Source organism: Dromaius novaehollandiae, chromosome 1 (genome assembly GCF_036370855.1).
Source record: "Dromaius novaehollandiae isolate bDroNov1 chromosome 1, bDroNov1.hap1, whole genome shotgun sequence".
NCBI classification, from domain to species: Eukaryota; Metazoa; Chordata; class Aves; order Casuariiformes; family Dromaiidae; genus Dromaius; species Dromaius novaehollandiae.
In genome coordinates, this window is record NC_088098.1 from 102,873,733 (window position 1) to 102,893,558 (window position 19,826).

The 19,826-nt window shown below is 45.6% G+C and overlaps 1 protein-coding gene across 7 annotated transcripts in view; it reads left to right on the forward strand.

The window, feature by feature from the left end:
* ILDR2 (immunoglobulin like domain containing receptor 2) overlaps positions 1-19,826 on the forward strand; it is a 38,864-nt gene that overhangs the window by 9,993 nt on the left and 9,045 nt on the right. For 4 of the 7 annotated variants that reach the window (XM_064522672.1, XM_064522676.1, XM_064522668.1 and 1 more), the window contains exons 3-6: positions 291-410; positions 9,383-9,439; positions 14,023-14,169; positions 14,927-15,103. In XM_064522672.1, coding sequence (XP_064378742.1) covers positions 291-410; positions 9,383-9,439; positions 14,023-14,169; positions 14,927-15,103 — 501 coding nt within the window. The remainder of the gene's footprint in view (positions 1-290; positions 411-9,382; positions 9,440-14,022; positions 14,170-14,926; positions 15,104-19,826) is intronic. The other 3 variants (XM_064522684.1, XM_064522686.1, XM_064522692.1) reach the window with 2 other exon arrangements.

Consider the following 19,826-nt stretch of genomic DNA (forward strand, 5'->3'; position numbering starts at 1 on the left):
CAGGCCTTAGGCAACAGGGAGGCCAGAAGGTGATGTTAGCCCTACTGCTCACCGCACTTGCGGAATGACCTTCCTCTGTGGCATTACCAGTCTTCCCACTTGCAGCCCCAGAGCCTTGAGCCTGTTCAGCTTTTTCTCAAAGAATGTGATACTCTGAATAAGCTCAACCCCCCTTCTTAGTAAGGAAACAGAATGGATTTGGGAGTCAGCGCTGGGCCCAGTGCATTCAACACTTCACTCCTCTGAGTGGTATTGTAGGGAAACGCTGACTTCTCTTTTTTACCTTTCAGATGCAGACCTTCAGATCGGGAAGCTGATGTGGGGAGACAGTGGGCTCTATTACTGCCTTATTATCACACCTGATGATGTGGAGGGCAAGAATGAAGAGTCGGTGGAGCTGCTTGTACTTGGTAAGTTCTCTTAGTAGACTGTCCTGTCTTCAGTAGACAGCTGATGCATCTTTCTTTCTGTCTCTCTGTATATCTGTGCACGATTTTACTATGGCTGCAAGATCTATGTAAAACAGTCCCTGCAGTAGCTTCACCATTGCCTTGCACTTTGTGCCCTCATTCACACCTAGGCAAAGTGGGTGGCAAATGCTACCAAACCAGAATAGTAATGTTTACACCCACGTTGCTCACCCTTCACACAGGTGTAATTGACTACAGAAAGTTCAGGGCTGTGAAAAGTCAGAACCCTTGCTTTAAAGGCATAAAACAATAAACTTGCAGCAAAGTGAACACTTGAGAATGAGTCTCTTAAAAATAGTCTCTTAAAAGTTAATCTAATTGTATGTTTTTTGTAGTCTTTTAACATTCCCTTGGTTCTACTTTTCTGACCTGTTGGGATGTCAAGACGTGTTGTATTTAAGAGCTTGAGCATGTCAGTATGGGAGATTTTTCTGGCTGCCTGGCTAATTACAGTTGTACAGTTAGAGATACAGTTTCACGATCACCCTAAAGAGATCTAAGTTGGTGCTGCCACTGAAAGGACCTATCCTCCCTTCAGTTTGCACTCCTGGCTCTGTGTTTCTATTGGACTCCCCTGTGCAGCATGGTCAGCAGGATCAGTTTATTTCCTATTCCCAAGGTTAGCTTTCAGCAATGGCTTCTCAGGTCCAGCTGACTGCACAGGTCAAGAAAGCACCCATCCCAGCTGCGGGAGAGAAGCTGAGTAGAACTAGGCCTTTTTAGGGGTGTTTTGTTGAGACTACCTTAAGCCAACTATAGTACTTTGCCCCTAGATTGCCTTAGTTATACTGATACAACTGTTGAATAGCTGTATCCCAGGAGGGTAGCATGAGTTTTTTCCAGCTTACCTTAAGAACTCCTGACACCAATGTTCATTCTTCTGGTCAGTGTGCTTATGGTTCTTGGGTGTACAGATTCTACACATCCTGTGAAGGAAATATTAAAAAGGATGGGTCTCTACTGTGTGGATGATATGTGCAGGTATGTGGTAGAATATGTCTGTCAAGAGCCCTTGATCTTGTGGCTAAGATCAGAATGTAATTGGCATTTAAATTTTGGAGCTATAGTAGTCATCACAAAATAAACCCAGACTGAAAGGCTTGGGTGAGGGATTACAACACTGCTATCTCCTCCACTCATTCCTTCAGGTGATGGACAATTGGGGAATGGGTCCCTACAGAAAACAGTGCCATACCCCTGTCTAAATCCACAGTATGACTGTGTATCAGATACTAGCAATAGGCGCAAGGCTGACCTGTGAAGGTTCAGGTGATGCTGTCCCTGCTAGGTAGCAGCAGTAGCTGTTATGTAGCCTCCTCAGAGGAGGTGACTGTGGCTGCATGATGATGAGCTGCTGAATTTTGTCCTTTCTTCACCTTCCTGACTAGATTTGGTATCTCTCCTATCTGTGTCTATAACTGCGCTCAGACAGCAGTGATGATACAGTGCCATGGTAACAGGAAGAATCTGTTTTTCAGTGTGTGCAGAAGACTACATGGGGGAAAAACAAAGAAATCCCCTCCTCTGAGGCTGGCTTGATGATGCCCCCGGCCCCAGTTCATTGCGGTTATGTTGGGAAGAAATGTGCGGCTCAGGCTGCATCACCTGGACCATGTCTGCTTTTCTGTTCGCTGTAGCCTGTGTGTCTGACCTTGGAGTTCGCGCAGTGCTCTTCGCTAAGTTTGGCAGCAGCGTGAAGGCATACCTATTGTGGGCATACTTTGTTCTGCCTCATGCTCTTTGGCACAGCTTGTGTGTATTTCTTCTCCTTGGTAATGTGTACCAAGGCAGCACTCCAGTTTTCAGAGCAATTCCAGGTTACCTACCCATCTTTCTTCCTTGCCTCTTCCCCACTTACTCTTCTCCTTCCACCTTTGTCTGTATTTCTTCTTCCTTTTCCTCTCTTTCTCTCCAGTGCTGCCTAGAGGAGGAGGAGGCAGCCAGTAGTACAGATACGATTTCTTAACATCTTGGCATCTTCTGGGATACTTTTTATTCTATCCCACTGCTCTGCCAGATACTAGTGACTTGCAAGAAGACAGTGAATACTGATGTGGATCTGAGAGTGTCCACAGTCCTAGGGGACGCATGGTAAGAGGGTTTTGTTTGCTGTTTGCTGCTGTTTGGATGGAACCCGTATTCCCTGTTGGAGCAGCTGGATCAGTGGAGGGATGGTATTTGTGAGAGATGCTGTGGTTCTCACAGCACATCAAATAAATTTTACATTGCTTATAGATTGAATACATGAATTGGCATTTTGAATAGAGCAGGATTTTAATTTCTTTCATCTTCTGAATAGGAGAAAATGGGAAAATTAGAATAAGGAAAGAAACCATTCAGTACAGAAAAGAAAGAAGGAAAATGTCCCTTCTGGTGGTTCTACATTGATACCAAAACTTAAGGTGTATTGCAGTTAGAGAAAGATGCTATTAGACAGGGCAACTTAATCTTACTTAGAAACCTTGGAAGATCTGAGAGGCAAACTGTAAATATCTAATGGTGTGAATAAATGAATAGAAATTTGCTTAGCTAAAAATGCAGGATTCTGCTTTCACTCAGTGAACTGCAACATTAAAAATTGGTCAGAAGCTGCTTTATTACAACTTTGAGAAAAATTCAAAACTTGAGAATTTTATAGTGTTCCTTTGTTTTCTTAGGTAAGCAATCACAGGGACTTCTGGCTCTATTTGAAGGTTTTCCAGTGCAGTCTGAGTAGTGAGTCTGCCTAGGTCATGATGGAATTGCATGTTGGGATTTGTCATCTACATGTTTGTGTTGGCACACTAAGAGACTGGACAGCTCTAGGTAGCATCAGAAAATCCCATGAGCTGTCTTCATTTCAGGCCCGTTTCAGAAAACCATCTAAGCACTTATTTACATCCATTTGTGCTCAGCAAAGCTGATAGGATTTAAAAAGCATACCTGATGTTAAGCATGTACTTATATACTTTGCTGAAAAGACCATTCAGTAGGTGTTGCTTAGTCAGGGACTTACACTAACCCTCTTAAAGGGAATCAATGCAGGGGTGTGAAGAGGAATAGTAGTAACCTCTGAGCTTCACAAAGACATTGGCTGGAAGTGAAACTACTGCAGAGTAATGAAAAAATTCTAATTAAAAAGTATTATTACACTTCTATTAAATATTTGTATTTTGGTGGTGCTTGAAATATCCGAACAGGGTCCAGCATGCTAGAAACTGCATGAACTCTGCTTCTGCTGCATCAGAGTTAATACGGAGCTTAGCAATATATTGCATATACCCCAGTAAGCCCATCCAAGAGCCAGAATTCGCTAGTAAGATGCAGAATCTTGTGAAAGTAGCTATACCACTCCAACCCCAAGTGGGTACATCTACAGATGCAGCAGTGGCTGACAGTGTAGGTCTATGCAAGCTCGGGAATGTCTGCACTGCAAAATTTTACATAGCTTAGACATATTTTGAGTTGCTTCATTTCCAAGAACGTGCCAGGTTCCTGGAAGGGGCAGGAAAGTGATCCACTAATCCCAGTTGTTGGACTGATGGGTTAGCGAGCCATGTGTTTCGCTGGACAGCTATTGCCTTCTTCAGTTCTCCATCTCATTTGGTGGCTAGTACTGTGTGAATGATATATTAGTGGAATATCATTTTATGAATTAATCTTTTAGAAACTTCAGCTTCTACTATCATTATGTTTTAAACTGACAACAATTAGCAGTTGAGATTTTCTGAGGTTAGCAAACACTTAACATTGGTAAACTGAGGTCCTCAGTAACTTATATTACCAGCCAATATTTGTACGGTCTAAAAATGAAATTTATTAAGTCTAACACCCATAGGTAGGAATGAAAGTATATACACATGCACACAGCATATTTCACAGTAACTAATGTACTAATACAGTCATGCGTTGGCTTACGGAGAGGATAAATCTCTACTGGGACATGCGTGTATGGTGCTCCATGCTAATAAGGCGGTTCTTACTCAGCAAAATGACTCAATACCTGGTATAAAAATAGCCAGGTTTGGAATCTCTTGTGTGCCAGGAGAGGTGGTATTATAACAGTTGATATAGTTTCAGAGGCAGAAAAGTTCTTGACAAAATTTTCCCTTAAAGATGAGCGTTTTAGGAGTTTGCTCTATGTCTCTGAAAAGCTGCCAGTAACGTCCAAGCCAATATTTGGTTGCAGCAGTTGGCAGCGACGTTGGTGCTGTTGGCCCTGTGGTGGAGATTAGAGGGCCAGTACTCAGCCTGGGCAGTGTCTGTAAGCGACCTTATAAGGAGGGCTCTCCGACCTTGAGCGGCACCTTTGTGGCCGACGTCGGGTAGCGCCGGCAGGCAAAGGCAGTGGTAGTCGCGGGAACTCTCTGCCTGAAAAGCTAGCGAAGGCCTTGGGGCCAGCAGGGACACCAGCGTGCCCCTTCCTCCCCCCCCCCCCCCCCCCCCCCCCCGCCAAAGTGCATGGCCTCCCTGGGTCCTGCAGCCTGCCCCGAACCTCCGCGCTGCCTCCTTTGTGGTCTCGGTCCAGTCCCACTCCTGCTCACCCTAACCCAGCTACTTCTCATTATTTATTTCACGCCATTTAGAAGAGCAACTTGTTGCCAAGGTTTTTTTACCGCTCTTTTCCTTCTTCTTTGCCAGCGACAGCCACACGCTGCTAACAAAGGAGATTGGCGTGATTAAAAGACCTCCGTTACTAAGGTAGCCATGGCAACAGCCTCCTTGGAGGTCTTTGTTGCCTGCTAAAACTTTGATCTTCAAGAAGGGTGCTGCTGTTTCTCCCTCCAATTGACAGAGAGAAAAGAAGGATGGGGAGAAGGGATAAAGTTTACTGCTAGCAGAGAGAGCACAGAGGAATTCATTGCAGAGCCGTGCTCTCCCAATAAATCTCACCAGCAGCTTCCTTGGAAAAGTGTCTGATTTACAAGGGCCACACTTCCTCTTCTGTGCTTTCCAGCCTCCCTGTGGGGCAGTGTCCAACGCCAGGAGCCTGTGGCCATGGCAGGGCCTGGCACATTTTTCTGCTGCTGAGGAAGAAATACTTCCCTCTGTGGCTGCTGCCTCCCATGCTCCTCGCGGCTGCAGGTAGGACCATGGAGGCAGCCCCCAACAAGGGAACATATTCAACATTTATTCCCGTATCTACCTAATATTTATCTTATTTATGTAGTTGCCAGTATTTACCATATTCCCCTGCTTAGCCAGTGGCCACATTCCTGATTGCACCTACTCTTATTTTACTCATGTTTCATCATTTCTTTTCAGCTATGGCACTTACCCTAATTATTTTTGTGTCTTTTCACTACAGAATCTCTGCTAAGTATCTGCTTGACTCCAGTTTCTCCGTGATCTTCTGCTCTTTGCTTCCTTGCTTTATCATCTGCCCTTCCCTTGCATATTAAGTTCTCCTTATTCTGCTCCCTTTGTACGTTCGCACCTTCTAGCTCTGCTCTCCATCCCTTCAGCTTTTCCCTCCCCTATTTCTCCCCTGCCCTCTCCTGCTGAACCCTGCTGGTGCAGATAAAGCACTCGTGGGCTGCACTGGTGCCGGCCCGGGCCGAGCCCTGGCGCGTGCAGGGCTCCTAGCGAGGGGCCGCTGTGGGTGGCGCGTGTGGGGAAAGCAGCATGCAGCGTGGTGGGAATAGAGGCAGCAGCGTGTCCCAGATTTTTGCTGGAACAAGGACAAACTTCTAGTTCGAACAAAGCCACCCAAGGACGACCCTGGTAAACTGGGCCATCTATTCCCTTTTTCACCTAGGGGTATGTGCTGGGGCTTAGCGGTGAGAGCTGGCATAAGGACTTGTAGCGCTCACAGGCAGGGGGGAAGCGCTGGGGAGATGCTGAAACGAGACAGCCGTTTCAGTCCATTTATTGAAATGCCTATGGTGCGCTTTCTGAGATGGGCAAAGCCAGCTCCTAACAGGACCTTCTACTAAATTGTTTTCTCCCTACCAACTGCTTTGCAGCCCCAGCCCTCCACCTTTCAAGTTTCCCTAAAAATAAGAAAAGCAAGGGGAGCGTAACGCCCGCTGGAGGACCGGGGTGGACACGGGGAGCCGTGCCAGGCGGGAGGCGAGGTGGGAGCCCGCCTCGGCCCCCAGCCCCCTGGGGCCATCCTGGGGCCGCCGCCGCCCTGCGATGCGCTGCTCGCTTGCACCCTCTCTGTGCGTTTTTGCTTCACTTGTTGCTCGCAAGTTGTGGGAGGAAAGTCAGCCTTGGATGGAGGCGCACGGGCAGGCGGCAGTGCCACCTCCCTCTGCCGTTGCTGTGGAGACCGCAGGACGAGCCAGCACGCCTGGGTCAGCCCCAGCCTTTCGCTAAAGCCTGCTTAGCAGCCTGCATTAAAAATGAGGAGAAAGGGGGAAAACCGCTTGGTAGGGGGAAGGGTTATCCGGGAATTCATTCAGCCCCGCGAGAAGGGCCGCCGTGCATTGAAAGCTGTTGGGGGCACAGTCGCTCGGAGACAGGGGTTTTGTTTGCCGCTAGCCAGCTGGGCTATTCAAGGTGGCAGATTTAGGCTCAGCCGTGGCCGCTGGCGCGGTTTTGCCGCACAGGGCTCTTTGTGCGTCCCTTCGGTGGCTGGGCCCCGTGCGGGCTGGGGGCGGTGGGGCAATGCAGGGCTGGGGGGTGGCCAGGGGGTCTCCAAGGCTGTGTGTGCCCCACTGGCGGGGGGGAACAAGTTCCCTCTCGTGTCCCAAAGCAGAGACTGAGCAGAGCCGAGTGAGGTTGCGATGGAGAGCTGAGCACAAACAGCACAGAAAGACCGCTTCGCCCGCCCTCATGACAAATTGGAAAGTTCTCACAGCCTGGTTGTGTTTGAGGGACGCTTCTTGGTGTGTCATGCCTTAAACATGAGAATGTGCCACTTCCTCCTGGGGGTTGTGAGGTGCTTGGCCATAAGCCTCAGCACTTTCAGAGATCAAAGCTCTTCAGGTAGGTTCAAAACAAAGCAGGCAGCCGTTTGGACTCAAGATAACATTTTTTGCTCGTTATCGGTGTCACTCCCTTATCTCTGGTCTCACAAATCCCAGCCCTAAATTAGCCTTTTGCCTCCAGCTATTTGTCCATCGACCTCTGCTGTCCCCGTTGGGACTGCACGCGCTCTTCCTGTGTGGAGCCGGGACACAAGGAAAGCGAGCTGTGTGCCCACGTCTGCCTGTGCGTTCTGCAGGCATGCAGTTCACATGTACACTATATGCACACGCTGGCCTCTGTAAGAATTGCATATTAGTTGTGCATGCTGTGAAAATAAGGAATATATTTAATATGCATGTGGAACATATATGTCTAGCATACTGTAATGCAAGGCACACATTTGGTGCATGTGTTTGGAGCCTACTTGAGATACCTAAGACTGATCCTGAGCATGTGTTATATGCCTGCCTGTATCTTGTGAGCAGAAAGCATACATGAGCGCTCTAGTATACCATTCTAGCTATAAGCAGTTTGGACACTTGATCCTTCCGGCAAATAGACTACAAAGAATATCATGAAACTCTGCGTATGTGTAGATGAAAATGTTTCCATAGAGTGGCAAGAACCCTTTTTCGAAGTAATAAATGAGCAACAATTATCTGAAGGATCAGCATTACATCTTTTGCTAAGGCTTCAGGAGCACGTCATGACTAATGGTGTTACAGCGAGTACTAGAAAAGCTTTGATGAGTTGCAACTGGTTGCAAAGCACTGCCCAAATTCAGAGTATGTTTATTATGGCTCCAGCAGGCATCCTTGTGGATTTTTGATCTCTACAGAAGCTCTGCTGAAACAGTGAGGAGAAAGGAGAGTGAGAATCTCTCTGATTATAGTATCCTTCAAGGACAGACTAGAGGTCAAGGAATTTGGGATCCAATTCATCACTGTGTCTGAGCACTGCTTAGTGCAGGACCTGAAGCACATGTGGGGAGGTTAAAGGTAGCTTTCTACCACTTTTGCACTGGCTTGCCCTCAGCTGTCTCTTATGGTCCATCCACAATATATGTCTCTCTTTAGAGTGCAGCTGTTCTACTTCATGCATGTCTTTAAAAAAACTAGCGTGATACTGATGCTATATAAAAGAGCACATAGCACAGCTGCACATAGGGCTGTTCTGCTGATGCACAGATGCATGTAAATTATAGCTGAACACAGTACAGGACACTTGCTGTGTATTAGAAATATCCCAGACATTCAGAGCCAAAACAAATAGGAACCAAGCTGCCTTTGGGCAGCTTGTTTGTGTTCAGTTCTAAATTAAAAAAGGGCTTTGGGGTTTTTTGTTGTTATTCTTTTGCAAAGTGATCCCAGGAAATTCCACACAAATCCTTCTGTGGTTGGTTTGCTTCACTTAAAAGTTGGCCTCATTCACACAATCCCATCAAGTTGTGCATGGATCTTGAAATAAATGGCATATACTCACAGTCATGCTTCAAGAATCCTCTCCTGGAGCTGTCTGCCCACATGGAGAGCACCACCTGCGTGTAGTGAATGCATGTGGCTGACTTGTCAAGGCCATTGGATTAAAGATGTTTCACATCCATCCCTACTACATCAATACATTTTAAACGCAAAACAAATCTCCTGTTTGAGGGCTGCTGTGCATTTCCAGGAGCTTTTTGCATATGTAGAGCATAACTCTAGAAAGATACTGCCTTGCGGTCATGCTAAGGGGACCTCCTCTTCTTGTCATTTTGTGCCTAGATCGGAGCAGCTCTGTTCCAGATTCTTTCCCCTGCCCTGCTGATAAAGATAAAAAGCAAGGACAGAGAAATGGCAGAAGTGCAGAGGCAAACACCAAGCATGGAGCAGGATGACCTCTCTGATTGATAGGAGTTCACTTAACAGAGTACCAGTGGGCTGATGAGGAAGAGGCCTGGAGGCTAAGGCAAGGGGCTGGGGAGTGTGTTTTTCTTGCAGTAACCTCTCTCCTTCTTCTCCTCCTTCTATCTTTTCTAGGCAGGACAGGGCTGCTTGCTGATCTCTTGCCCAGTTTTGCTGTGGAGATTATGCCAGGTATTCAGCCATTTCACCCTTTAATTACCCAGTCCTCTGTCACCTTGTCTGTTTATCCCTCCACAGCATCTTTTATGTGGTGTATGTTTCACTTTTACATGTGTCTTATCTGGGGAAGAAAAGAAAAAAGCCTGTCGCTTACTGGGAAAGTGTGTTGGCTTGAGAACGGAGAGCTGATGCTGGGAGTGGAGGAGGGATGGCCATGCTGGGAGGCAACATACAGAGATGGTTAACGTCGTGCCGGGATGAGTGCAAGAACAGGAGGGCCAGCACTGTTCGTGGGAGGTTTTACATTGAGCTCTCTGCTCTCCCCCTGTCAGAGCAAAGGTAACTCCAGTCCAGCCTGCAAGACCTCGGCAGCCTCATGTGCCTGCGCAGCTTTGTACGTCAGCCGCTCTTGTGCGGTAGTAATTAACGCTCCCCCTGGCTTTGTTCTGTGGGTACTGTTATAACCACTACCACAGATGGTAGCACAGGAGGTGCTAGGAATAGAGCACCGGCTTAGCAACCTGTCAGTGGCATGGTTGTTCTTGTGCTACATGGCCAGGACATCACCTAGGTAAGACCAGGTGGTTTTGGACCAGACACGAGCTCTCTGATCATGATAAATCCCTAGCTAGGCAAACTAATGACAGCCACCAATTTTAGACACCTACCTAAAGAGGAAATAGAGACTGAGCAACAGATGGTCCTTGAAAGGGAAGAGCTGTGAGAACATTTAGCCCTGGAGTCATCTGATCATCCCCTGACAGTGCCAAAGGAGTATTTCTTTCACACTTTTGTGCAAAAATGTGACTCTATGTATATGTGTGAAGCTTGGTAAATCTGTCTCGGAGATGCAAATGGAGAGAAGGCAAATGTCCTCCAACCTCCAGTGTTACCTAAAGCTCCCTGCAAGTTTCAGTGTGGCAGGAGAGGGATTGGTCTTTCAGCCTACACAGAGATTCATTTTTGGTTGCCTAACGCTTTTTTTTAAATTATTTTTTACAATTTTGTTGAATGGGTATGAAATTCCTCTGTGTTGACAGGTAGCTTTCTGGTACCCCCACTGCATAGGTATAAGCAATAAGAAAGTGTAAAAGGCAATGGCAAAACACATTTCAGGTATTAGCGTTACCAGTTACCTGAATAAACAAAATCAGATACTCATGCAAGCACAAAATAATAGTTTCCAGACAGTGAGGACACATAACATTTCAGCTCGGTAATCATTTGAATCTCAGTGTTACACATTTGTATCTGGAAGGACTGTGACAAGAAAACAGTTGTCATACCAGGGGAAAGATTAGGGGATTGCAGGCATAAGTGCATGCACTCCCATTTTTGTGTTTAAAGGAGGAGGCGTCAGGCTCTTTTGCTCTATTCTTAATCTCATCACAGAAGCAAATGCTCTAACTTTCTATGAAGCAAAATCCTTCCTGATTCATAGACCCCTGTGATTGAGACACTGAATTCAAACATCCCCTCCCAGCATGGAGTGAGTATCTTGCAATGTGTAATGTGCATACTACATCTGACCTCTTTTTATGCTCCTAGAACATTTGCAGAAAGACCAGAGATTCACTTACAATGGACTTCGTTTGTTTTTTCCTCCGCCAGGCTTTTATCCTTTATGGAGTGATGGTGAGCAGTTCGCTAATAGCTCTAGAGATTTGACATCTGAGCTTTAGTGCATAGCTGTGGCTGGTCACTTGTGTCATGTGATACTATTTCAGCCCCTCTTATAAATGATAGTCATAGAGAACAAATGAGAACATGGCAAAGGAAAAGCCCCTGGGCTTTTGTCTTGCTCAAGGTAGGATAGTGGGATAATCTCAAGATTCCCCTGAGATTAGGAAGTACAGGTTTGGAAAGGATAGTCCAGCTCACCATCTTGCTTGCTACCCAAGTACCATGTAATTTCATCCTTTTTGTAAGCTTAGCAAGCTTAAGAGTAGTAAGGTTTTGGCCTTCCTTGCTCCCACTGGATGGCTTTCTTTGATGTGCTTCTTCTAATTTCCATCTGCATTTATTCATAGTTTGTTTAATACCCATTTATGTAGGATCTTTAAGTGTAATACCTATTTTTTCCTCCTACTGTTCATCCTCATAGCATGTTTATGGGCAGCAGCTACGTATGCTCACTGCCTTCTTTTCAATAGACTAATGCAGCAAGTTTTTGCTTTCCCTATGCAAGGCAGACTATCTAGTTGTTTGATGACCCTAAAATCCCTGCTCTGCATCTGCTCCAGCCTAAATTCATCTTCTCTTGCACAGAGATGACCAGTGTTGTATACCATCAGTAACTTCATCTGGAGTTACATGGAGGTCTTGTACAATGGCATTAGTATTTCCAGATAACAGTAATATTTCCTTCTCGCTACTGGAAATCCCTCCTCTACTACACATAGGATTACATTTGCCTTTTTTTGTTGCTCTATCATGTAAGTGGTTACAGTATTATATATGGACTAGTATGCCCTATCCATTCTTCTCTCTTTCAGTTGTTTCCGGTTTCATCAGCTGGAAATTGTTGGTTTTGATCCTTGAATGTATGACCTTGAAATTTAGTATTGCTGCATTTCATGCTTCTTATTGTAGGCCCAAGGACAACCGGCCCTTTCTATAGATTATCCCAGTGCTTATCTTTATTGACAGTGCTTCCTTACCTTTCATAGTCAAGTATTAACACATTTCAAGGTCATTCATGAAAATATTAAATATGATGGCTCCCAGAACCACTGCTTGAGGAACTGCGTTAGTAATCTCATATCAGCTGTTACTTTTCTGTTCAGAAATGCTTCCCTTCCGCCATTTCCTTATTCATTAGCTGATTTTTTCTCAACAAATAGTAACTTTACCAAAAAAAAGTAATTCCACAAGGACCAAAATTGTCTGCAAGTTTAAATGAAATTCATCTGTTTCAGCTAAAAAAGGGATAAAATATTCAAAAAAAATAAAACATTTCACTTCACACTTCTGAAATGAAGTGTTTTGATTTGTAAATGCCAGATCTTTCACTGACTTTTTTTAAAGGAAATTGTAACTTCTAAATTAAAAATGCCATTTAAAAAAAGGAATTATTTGTAAAAGAGTTAAAGAAAGCTCCAGCAAAGCAAAAGCAGTTTACTTTTGTTCAAACAAAGTGCTATGGATAATGAATCAAAAATGAAATTTCTCATTTTTGCATTTTATTAAGAACTAGAAAAACGTTTGTTTTGATTGTTCCAAGCTGAACATTTTTCCATGACTTTTCAGCTCAGTGACCAAAGTGAAAAGTGCACTATTTTCCCACTGTGATTCTGTACCCACATCGCAATCTTTGTATAAATCCCTCTTCAGCTTAGATAACAATGTCTCAGGAGGCCCCTTAGTGAACACTGCTGTTCAGAACGAGTAGTCAACTGCTTTTTTTTTCCTCTTGATATAAACCCTACCCCACCGCAAAGCAGCCCCACTACTTCTGTATTTTCTTCCTTAGTGTCTTTTGAAGGTGATTATTCCCCCTGGTGCATCTGGAGTCTTTCCCCACAGATTTTCGCTCTTGCCAGGGGTCTGGATTCTAGATAGGTTTGTGCCTCTCTGACTTAAAACCAGTTCAGGCCTCCTATACACACAAAGTCCTGAAGTTTCTTGGTCAGGAGATGTTCACTGACCATTCCCTTAATCCGGGGATTCGCTGCGTGGTGGTAGGCGCACCCTTGTGCATGCAATCCCGTACAAAGCGTTGGGCAGCTGGGCACAGAGCTGGGAGTCGCGCTGGTGTGGGACGGGCACCCGCTCCCCCCATAGCTGCTGCTGCTGCTGCTGCTGCTGCTGATTTCCTGGCAGCAAAGCCTCAACCATTTTCTCGCTCCTTTTCCCTTGTAATGTGAACGGAGCCCATTCAAACCCCATCCCCGATTTATGTGGACCAGCTCTTCTGCGCTGACACTTGTGGGGTGTTTTTCAGTTGTTCCATTTTGGAGCCTGGAGGATTTTGTCTGAGGCATCAGCAAAAGGAAAAAAAAAAGTGGTTGTTAGGTTTCCTGGCTGGCTGCAACGCCTGAATAGGATGTTCTTTCAGCACATTCAAAAGAATAATTGCATGCGTGGGCCTAGTTGCGAAGGGGCAGGCCTGGCTCATTTACTGTGTTATTTATAGCATGCTTTCTACCATCGTTTGTCCCGTTAAAACTAGAATATGGGTAGAGAACAAACACACAAGCAGGGCATGAACATGGCCAAGCCGAATGAGTCTTTGATGAGAGCCAAATGTTCGTGGAGCGTGTCTCGTGGTGTTTATACTGCCCTGCTGTGGGACTGAAGGATTTCCATGCTGGGGAACCAGAGCCATGCTGCTCACCTCTCGGGCAGCCCTTCTTGCCTCTCAGACACAGTGGGAAGGGACCATGTTTCAGTAGCTCTGGTTCTCACTGTGATGTGCCCTTTCTGCCTTGACACAGAGGGGGGGTGTAGTCCTAAACAAGGAGGGAATCCGCTTCCTTTAAAGCCCTGCTTATCTGTTTTGCCCCTGTACCTCCACAGGGAGGAGGAGGATGCCATTCTCTTCTACAGTGAGGAGCAATCCTCTAAGTATATCTTTTTCTCCCTGTGTTTTCCAGAATGGGTCTTTGTGGGCCTAGTGATCCTTGGGGCGTTCCTGTTCTTTCTCCTGGTTGGGATCTGTTGGTGCCAGTGCTGCCCACACAGCTGCTGCTGCTACGTCCGCCTCCCCTGCTGTCCTGAGTCCTGCTGCTGTCCCCGGGCGCGTGAGTGACCCCATGCAAGCCCGGCACAGGTCTCCTCCTGCACCTCCTTTGCTCCCTGACAGAACCGGAGAAGCAGTCTGCTCATGCTGCTTCCTTTGCCCCGAGCACTTTGCTTGACTGAGGAACGAGTTCCTAGGGAGCGAAACATCTGACCTATTGTTGGACGGTTGAGTGCTCGAAGTTAATTACAAATGTAATTCCCTGAGCCGTCCCTACCTCCAGCCCTCCCTTCCTCGGCAGCTGTGCCTGCTTCTCAAAAGTGTCATGTTCCCCTTCCAAAGTTGTCGTCCTGTCAGTGAGTGTTCCGGGGGCAGAGCCGAGAGCATCCTGGGAGGTGTCTTCCTGACACCGCAAAGCAGCTGCCCTCTACAACAGTGTAAAATCCTTACAACCCAGCAAGGTTCCCAGTTAGGCTCAGGCAGATCTGTCAAGTTTCATGAGCCTCATCCCTGCAGCTTGAGTTATCGGTTGTTTTTCAAGTTGAACTGCCACTAAACTGTGGCGGCGGTAATGCAGGCTCTAACATACTGAATGTCTTTCACTAACTGGGCAGCTTGGAGCATTCAGCCGACAAGTAAGCTGCCATAGCATTTTCTAAACTTCCCCCCAGTGCCCTCTGAGGTTTAGAGAAATTCAGGTTGGCCCTTGTCTTTTGATTTGTCCAGTTGTCTCCTGCTGGGTTGTCCCTAACCGTGCAGGTTTCTTGGGTTCAGGGGAGACTGGTGTGATGCTGACTGCTGCTTTTTTTCTTTTTTAGTGTATGAAGCAGGCAAGGCAGCAAAAGCTGGATACCCTCCCGTGATCTCCTCCATGCCAGGTCCATACTACATCCCCACTGTTCCTGTAGCTGGTGTACCATCTCCTGCTGTGCTGATGGATAAGTCGCACCCCCCTCCCTTAGCCCCGAGCGAGTCCAGCGGAGGAAGCCAAAATGGTAATTTGCACTGCTAGGCACAACATACAGGCCCCTGACTGGGAGCAGGGCTGGGAAAGGAGGGACAAATATCACTGAAAGACTGGTATGAACAGAAGAAATCCAGAGCAACTGCATTTTAATCCTTGCTCTGCCACTGACGTTTCCATCTCTTAGGGCCACATGGACCAACTTTTCCGATGCCATCAGCTAAGTGTCAATTTGGGGGGACCCAATTAGACCAGTGGTGTTTGGGAGTCTACGGTCATGCCCTGGGCCCCTCTCACTACAGCAGACTTCTACTTGCAGGGGAGAAAAGGGTAGAGATGGTTTCAGGGGAGCAGAGGCAGTGGCCATTTTCCCAGTAGAGCTGGTGCCTTGCAAGCTGCTCTTGCTGCTCCAAGTAGGGCGCTGCTTGCCCTTCGCTGGCAGTGGCTTTTGCTGTGGTGTGTTTTGCTGTCCCTATGGCAATCTGGGCACAGGGGCATGTTCCCTCTGCACTTCTGCCGCAGAGCTGTCAGGGCTGGATGCCCTCCCCAGCATTATGGCAGTCAGTAGGCTGCTTTGCTGGTTCAGCCTTTGTGTTTGTAGAGTGTGAGCAATAAAAGCCTACCAGCTGACAGGGAGATACAGATCAATGCAGATGTACTGTATGAGTCTGGTGACTTGGTGAGGGTCACTTCTCGACTGCAAAGGACGCCACCTTCGAAGAAGAGGAGGGTGGCTGTTTAACCATGTCCAGCCACACTTCAGGATCAGAGTGCTGCCTGAATTCAAACGTGCTGCAGTGGGAGAAGTGACCCTCACCAAGACAGAGTCATCTGTCGTGTTGCCCTTGTCCTGCTAACACAGTATGTTTGCCGTTGATCCAGCCACATGTATGACTTCAGCGCACTTCGCTAATTCTCAAGTGTTAACTTTAATCATAACAGTGTGTTGATAAGACACTTCCAAAAAGACACAATGAAGTAGCATACTCAAAGAATTAAGCTTGTGGAACAGCTTTCCACATCCTTCCCTTGCCCCAGTCAGTACAGAAACCTTTTTGGAATTAACAAAAAAAATCTTCCTTCAACGATCATACATTTTTTCCACCTAAATCAAAACAAAGGTCTGGAATGGAGCACTTTGAAATAGGAAATAAATCAATCACTGACCCAAAGCAGAATGTACTGAATGCAAAAATCATTGTGAGAAAATGAGGAAGGCCAGAGGTTTTTTCTTCCTCTCCTGTAAAACATGACTGCATGTAGAGCATGGTATTAGCTTTGGGAACTTTAGGAATGTTTTAAGAATCAGATCACTGCCAAACACTTCTCTCTCCTGTACTAGCAGAGCACAAGTACAGAATGAACTGTAGATCTGTTTGAAAAACAAATGGAATGGGTGTTAGCATCCACAATTATTACATAGAAAGATGCATTTATTATATAATCTGATTCAAACTGGCAGGACTTGGGTCCTCAACACAGGACTTGACAGGAAGTACTAAATATTGCTAATAAAACCATTGTTACACAGTTTTCAGTGTTGTGGTAGGATAACAGAGGCTCTTTACCTTTTTTTGATTCATGTTTATTGCAGTAACATGGACAAACCCTCAGCTTGGATCAGGTCCCCGTTGTGCAAGGGGCTGCAGAAAAAGGGTGTTCTTTGAACTGTGGAGCTAAGGAAGGTTGATATCCTGCACCCTGTTCTTTGTCTCTTAAGCTTCTCCATAAAGCCAGAATATCCCCTAATTGCAGGTTGTATAAGAGAAAACACATTATGTGGCTGTTCCAAGCTACTTATTTGCTAGCTGGCCAGACAGCAAGCTAAACAAAACAGGTAACGGTTGAGCTTATAATGAACGCTTTTGCTCAGAAGGAGCACTAATCATGGTCTCTGTATCCTCCACAAAGCCTGTGTAGGTTTGATCTGAAACTTGTAAAAACTTGCTGTCTTTGAGACATCAACCCTCTGTCAAATTTATTTAAAAATGGTCAATGGGGTCAGCAGTGTTGGGGGACGGAGACTGGAGGGTTCTGTAATCCTCGTTCCCAGGCTAAAAATGACAGCTTTTGCCCTAGATAGCTTCTGTGCTTAGAAAAACCCCTGTGAGGTGATCTAGTCAGCAAACAAAGGCATAGGGATTTTTAGAAAATTTTCCTAGAATTACATAAAAGCCATGTGACAAAGCAAGGATTTTCCTCAGCTTAGACTGTAGTTGGTGGTCAGTACTGCGTCACCAGCAAAACAGCACGTCTCTGCTTTCCCTTTGCTACTTGGAAGACCCAAGGAAGTGTAGGAACTCAGTCCTAAACTTAGGGCTAGACAGGGGGAAAAAAAAAGAAAAAAACCTTCCAGCTCTCTTATTTAGAGCAGTGTTGGCAACACGTAAGTTAGATGTATGCTCTGTCTATTTCAAATGCAGTGGTTACTGGTGAGACCCTTGCATAGTTTCCCTGAACCATACAGACAGGGAAGCTTTTGCTCTGAGAGCTGGACTCTGGACGTTTAATGTGGAAACTGTTTAAGGAGTCTCTTACTGCCTAACCATACTTGCCTGAAAAAAATAGTGGTGCTCTCCTTTCTAGGGAGGGAAACAATCTGCAGTTTTGGCTGGCTTGGTTCCACCCACAGAAGAATTAAGTGTACAGCATTACACAAATTAACACACAATTACACAATACTAGAAGTTTATATACTTTTCATGAGGAGAAAATATGGTCCAACAGAGAAGAATGTTCCATTTCCACTGATTTCAGTGAATGATTCTGGGCAAGTAGTTAACTTCTCTGCATCTTCATTTCCTTATAATTAAAATTGGCCTAAAAATATTTAGCTCTTATTAAAAGATTTTGGCATTTTACAGATGAGTGTGCAAAGGAGAAGCCCCAAGATTTTTGGTTCTTCAAATGAAGGAATAATAAAAAGATGCATGACATTGAACATTCAATATCATTGCGAGAAGTATTTAATAGATAAGCTTAGAGGCAAAATATGCATTATCTATAATGGAAAATACTTTTTATGAGCTGCTCTCGGTCATCTTTGCAGGTTTAATTCCAATGGTAAATTTCTAGATGCTTAGAGAATTAACTAAGAAATTCATTTTTCTTTTGATAGACAGCTGCAATAGCAAGTTGAGCATGAAGCTAGCATGAAGTCTAGCTAATTCTCCATCAGTTCCAGGAGCTATGGATGTTGCCCAAATAAATATTTGGCACAGCCTCAGAGTGAGTAGTGGCTCTGGGGAGACAGTGTCTGGAAGCTGCCAGTTCAGGTTCCCCAAAGGTTACTAGTAGGTCAAAGTTATTTCCAGCTGATGGTTGTCTGTTGGCCTGTGTAAAAATGAGGTGGTAGCTTAGCTGAGCTCCTAGTACACACGTTAGAAGAAATAATGGTATAGGCCTCTTTCTGGCAATGTGCCAGACGGCGGTCAGCCACGATGGTGAGGCAAACTGGAGAACTCACTTTGCTGTTCCTTCTGCTGTGCCAGCTCTGTGAGCGCAGCAGGAGTCATCACTTCTCTGGCCAGTCATGCAGCCTGTCTTCATAGCAGCAGCCTCACTTGAAGAGACATGATGATCTTATACTTCAGAAGGCAGGGGCAAGGTTTCTTGTGTTCTGCAAATCACTGTGTGCATTTATAGTCATTGTACACACATTTACAGTAATATTAAAACAGAGCAAAACTCGAGACTGCAGTCAGCTGAGCTGTCTGAATATCCTCTGGAAACACATTGAAAGCTGGAACCTGCTAGATCCATACCATGTCTTAACATGTAATACCTTTCCTAAGTACAGATAGACAAGGTAACATTTCAAGATTTAGTTATTTACCTTACAAATGCACAATCAAAACACACAGTAAAGCACTTTCCTTCTAAAGCAGGATTATTACAGGAATCATTCGACCCATTTCTGCAGCACAGCCATTTCTTGAAGCAGAGTGTGGTAATTAAATAGTGCAGAGATACATGCACAGCAGTTTAGGACAGAAGGTGCCTAAGAATACCTCTGCCAAGTCCTTGCTCTGCCCACACAGTGCATACCGTGCAACATACCATCAAACCCATACATTGGTAGCTTAATTTATCAGGATGCTGGATAAAACATACAAGGAACAGGTTGGCTCAAAACCACTGTCCAGATATTTTTTTAAAATCATGTCATGAGAGCAGTGCTCATGCAACACTACAGTACTCACACAAGATAACATGTTGAGCCCATGCAAAGCAAACGGGTTCATTTCATAGTGGTAAGTGAATAGTCCTCACAGCTATTCTCCAATGAGGCTGAATTTGAGGGTTAGATTTGTAGTCCTGTTCTGAATGTAGACCTACGTTTCTGTCAGTCCTGCCATAGCCCCAGGCTGGGGCCTTTGTTAAATAATCTGCTATGAAAGCCTTAGTCTCTCTAAAGTTCTGGTGGCTGGAGCTCTCGGCCTGCTGAATGTAGACCTGTCCTGAGGTAGCCAGGCTTTTCATAGGGTTAGCAGGGCAAGTGTGCAGGGAGGTAACCTGCCAGAGTTACAGCTCCTGTGGCTCTGGGTGTCTAGGGGCTTCGCTTTTGCATACACAGAGGAAGGTGGCAAAGCCAAAAAGCTGTCCAAACTTCCCCTGCAAATGGAGTAATCAGCACACAAAAAATGCCAGAGCAGGCAGTTTCACAGGTAGCCAGTGACCTGATTAGCCCCGTTGTTGGATCTGGTATAAATCTCAAAGCAGTGTGACTTGCTTTATGGGACTTTCTGTATTTC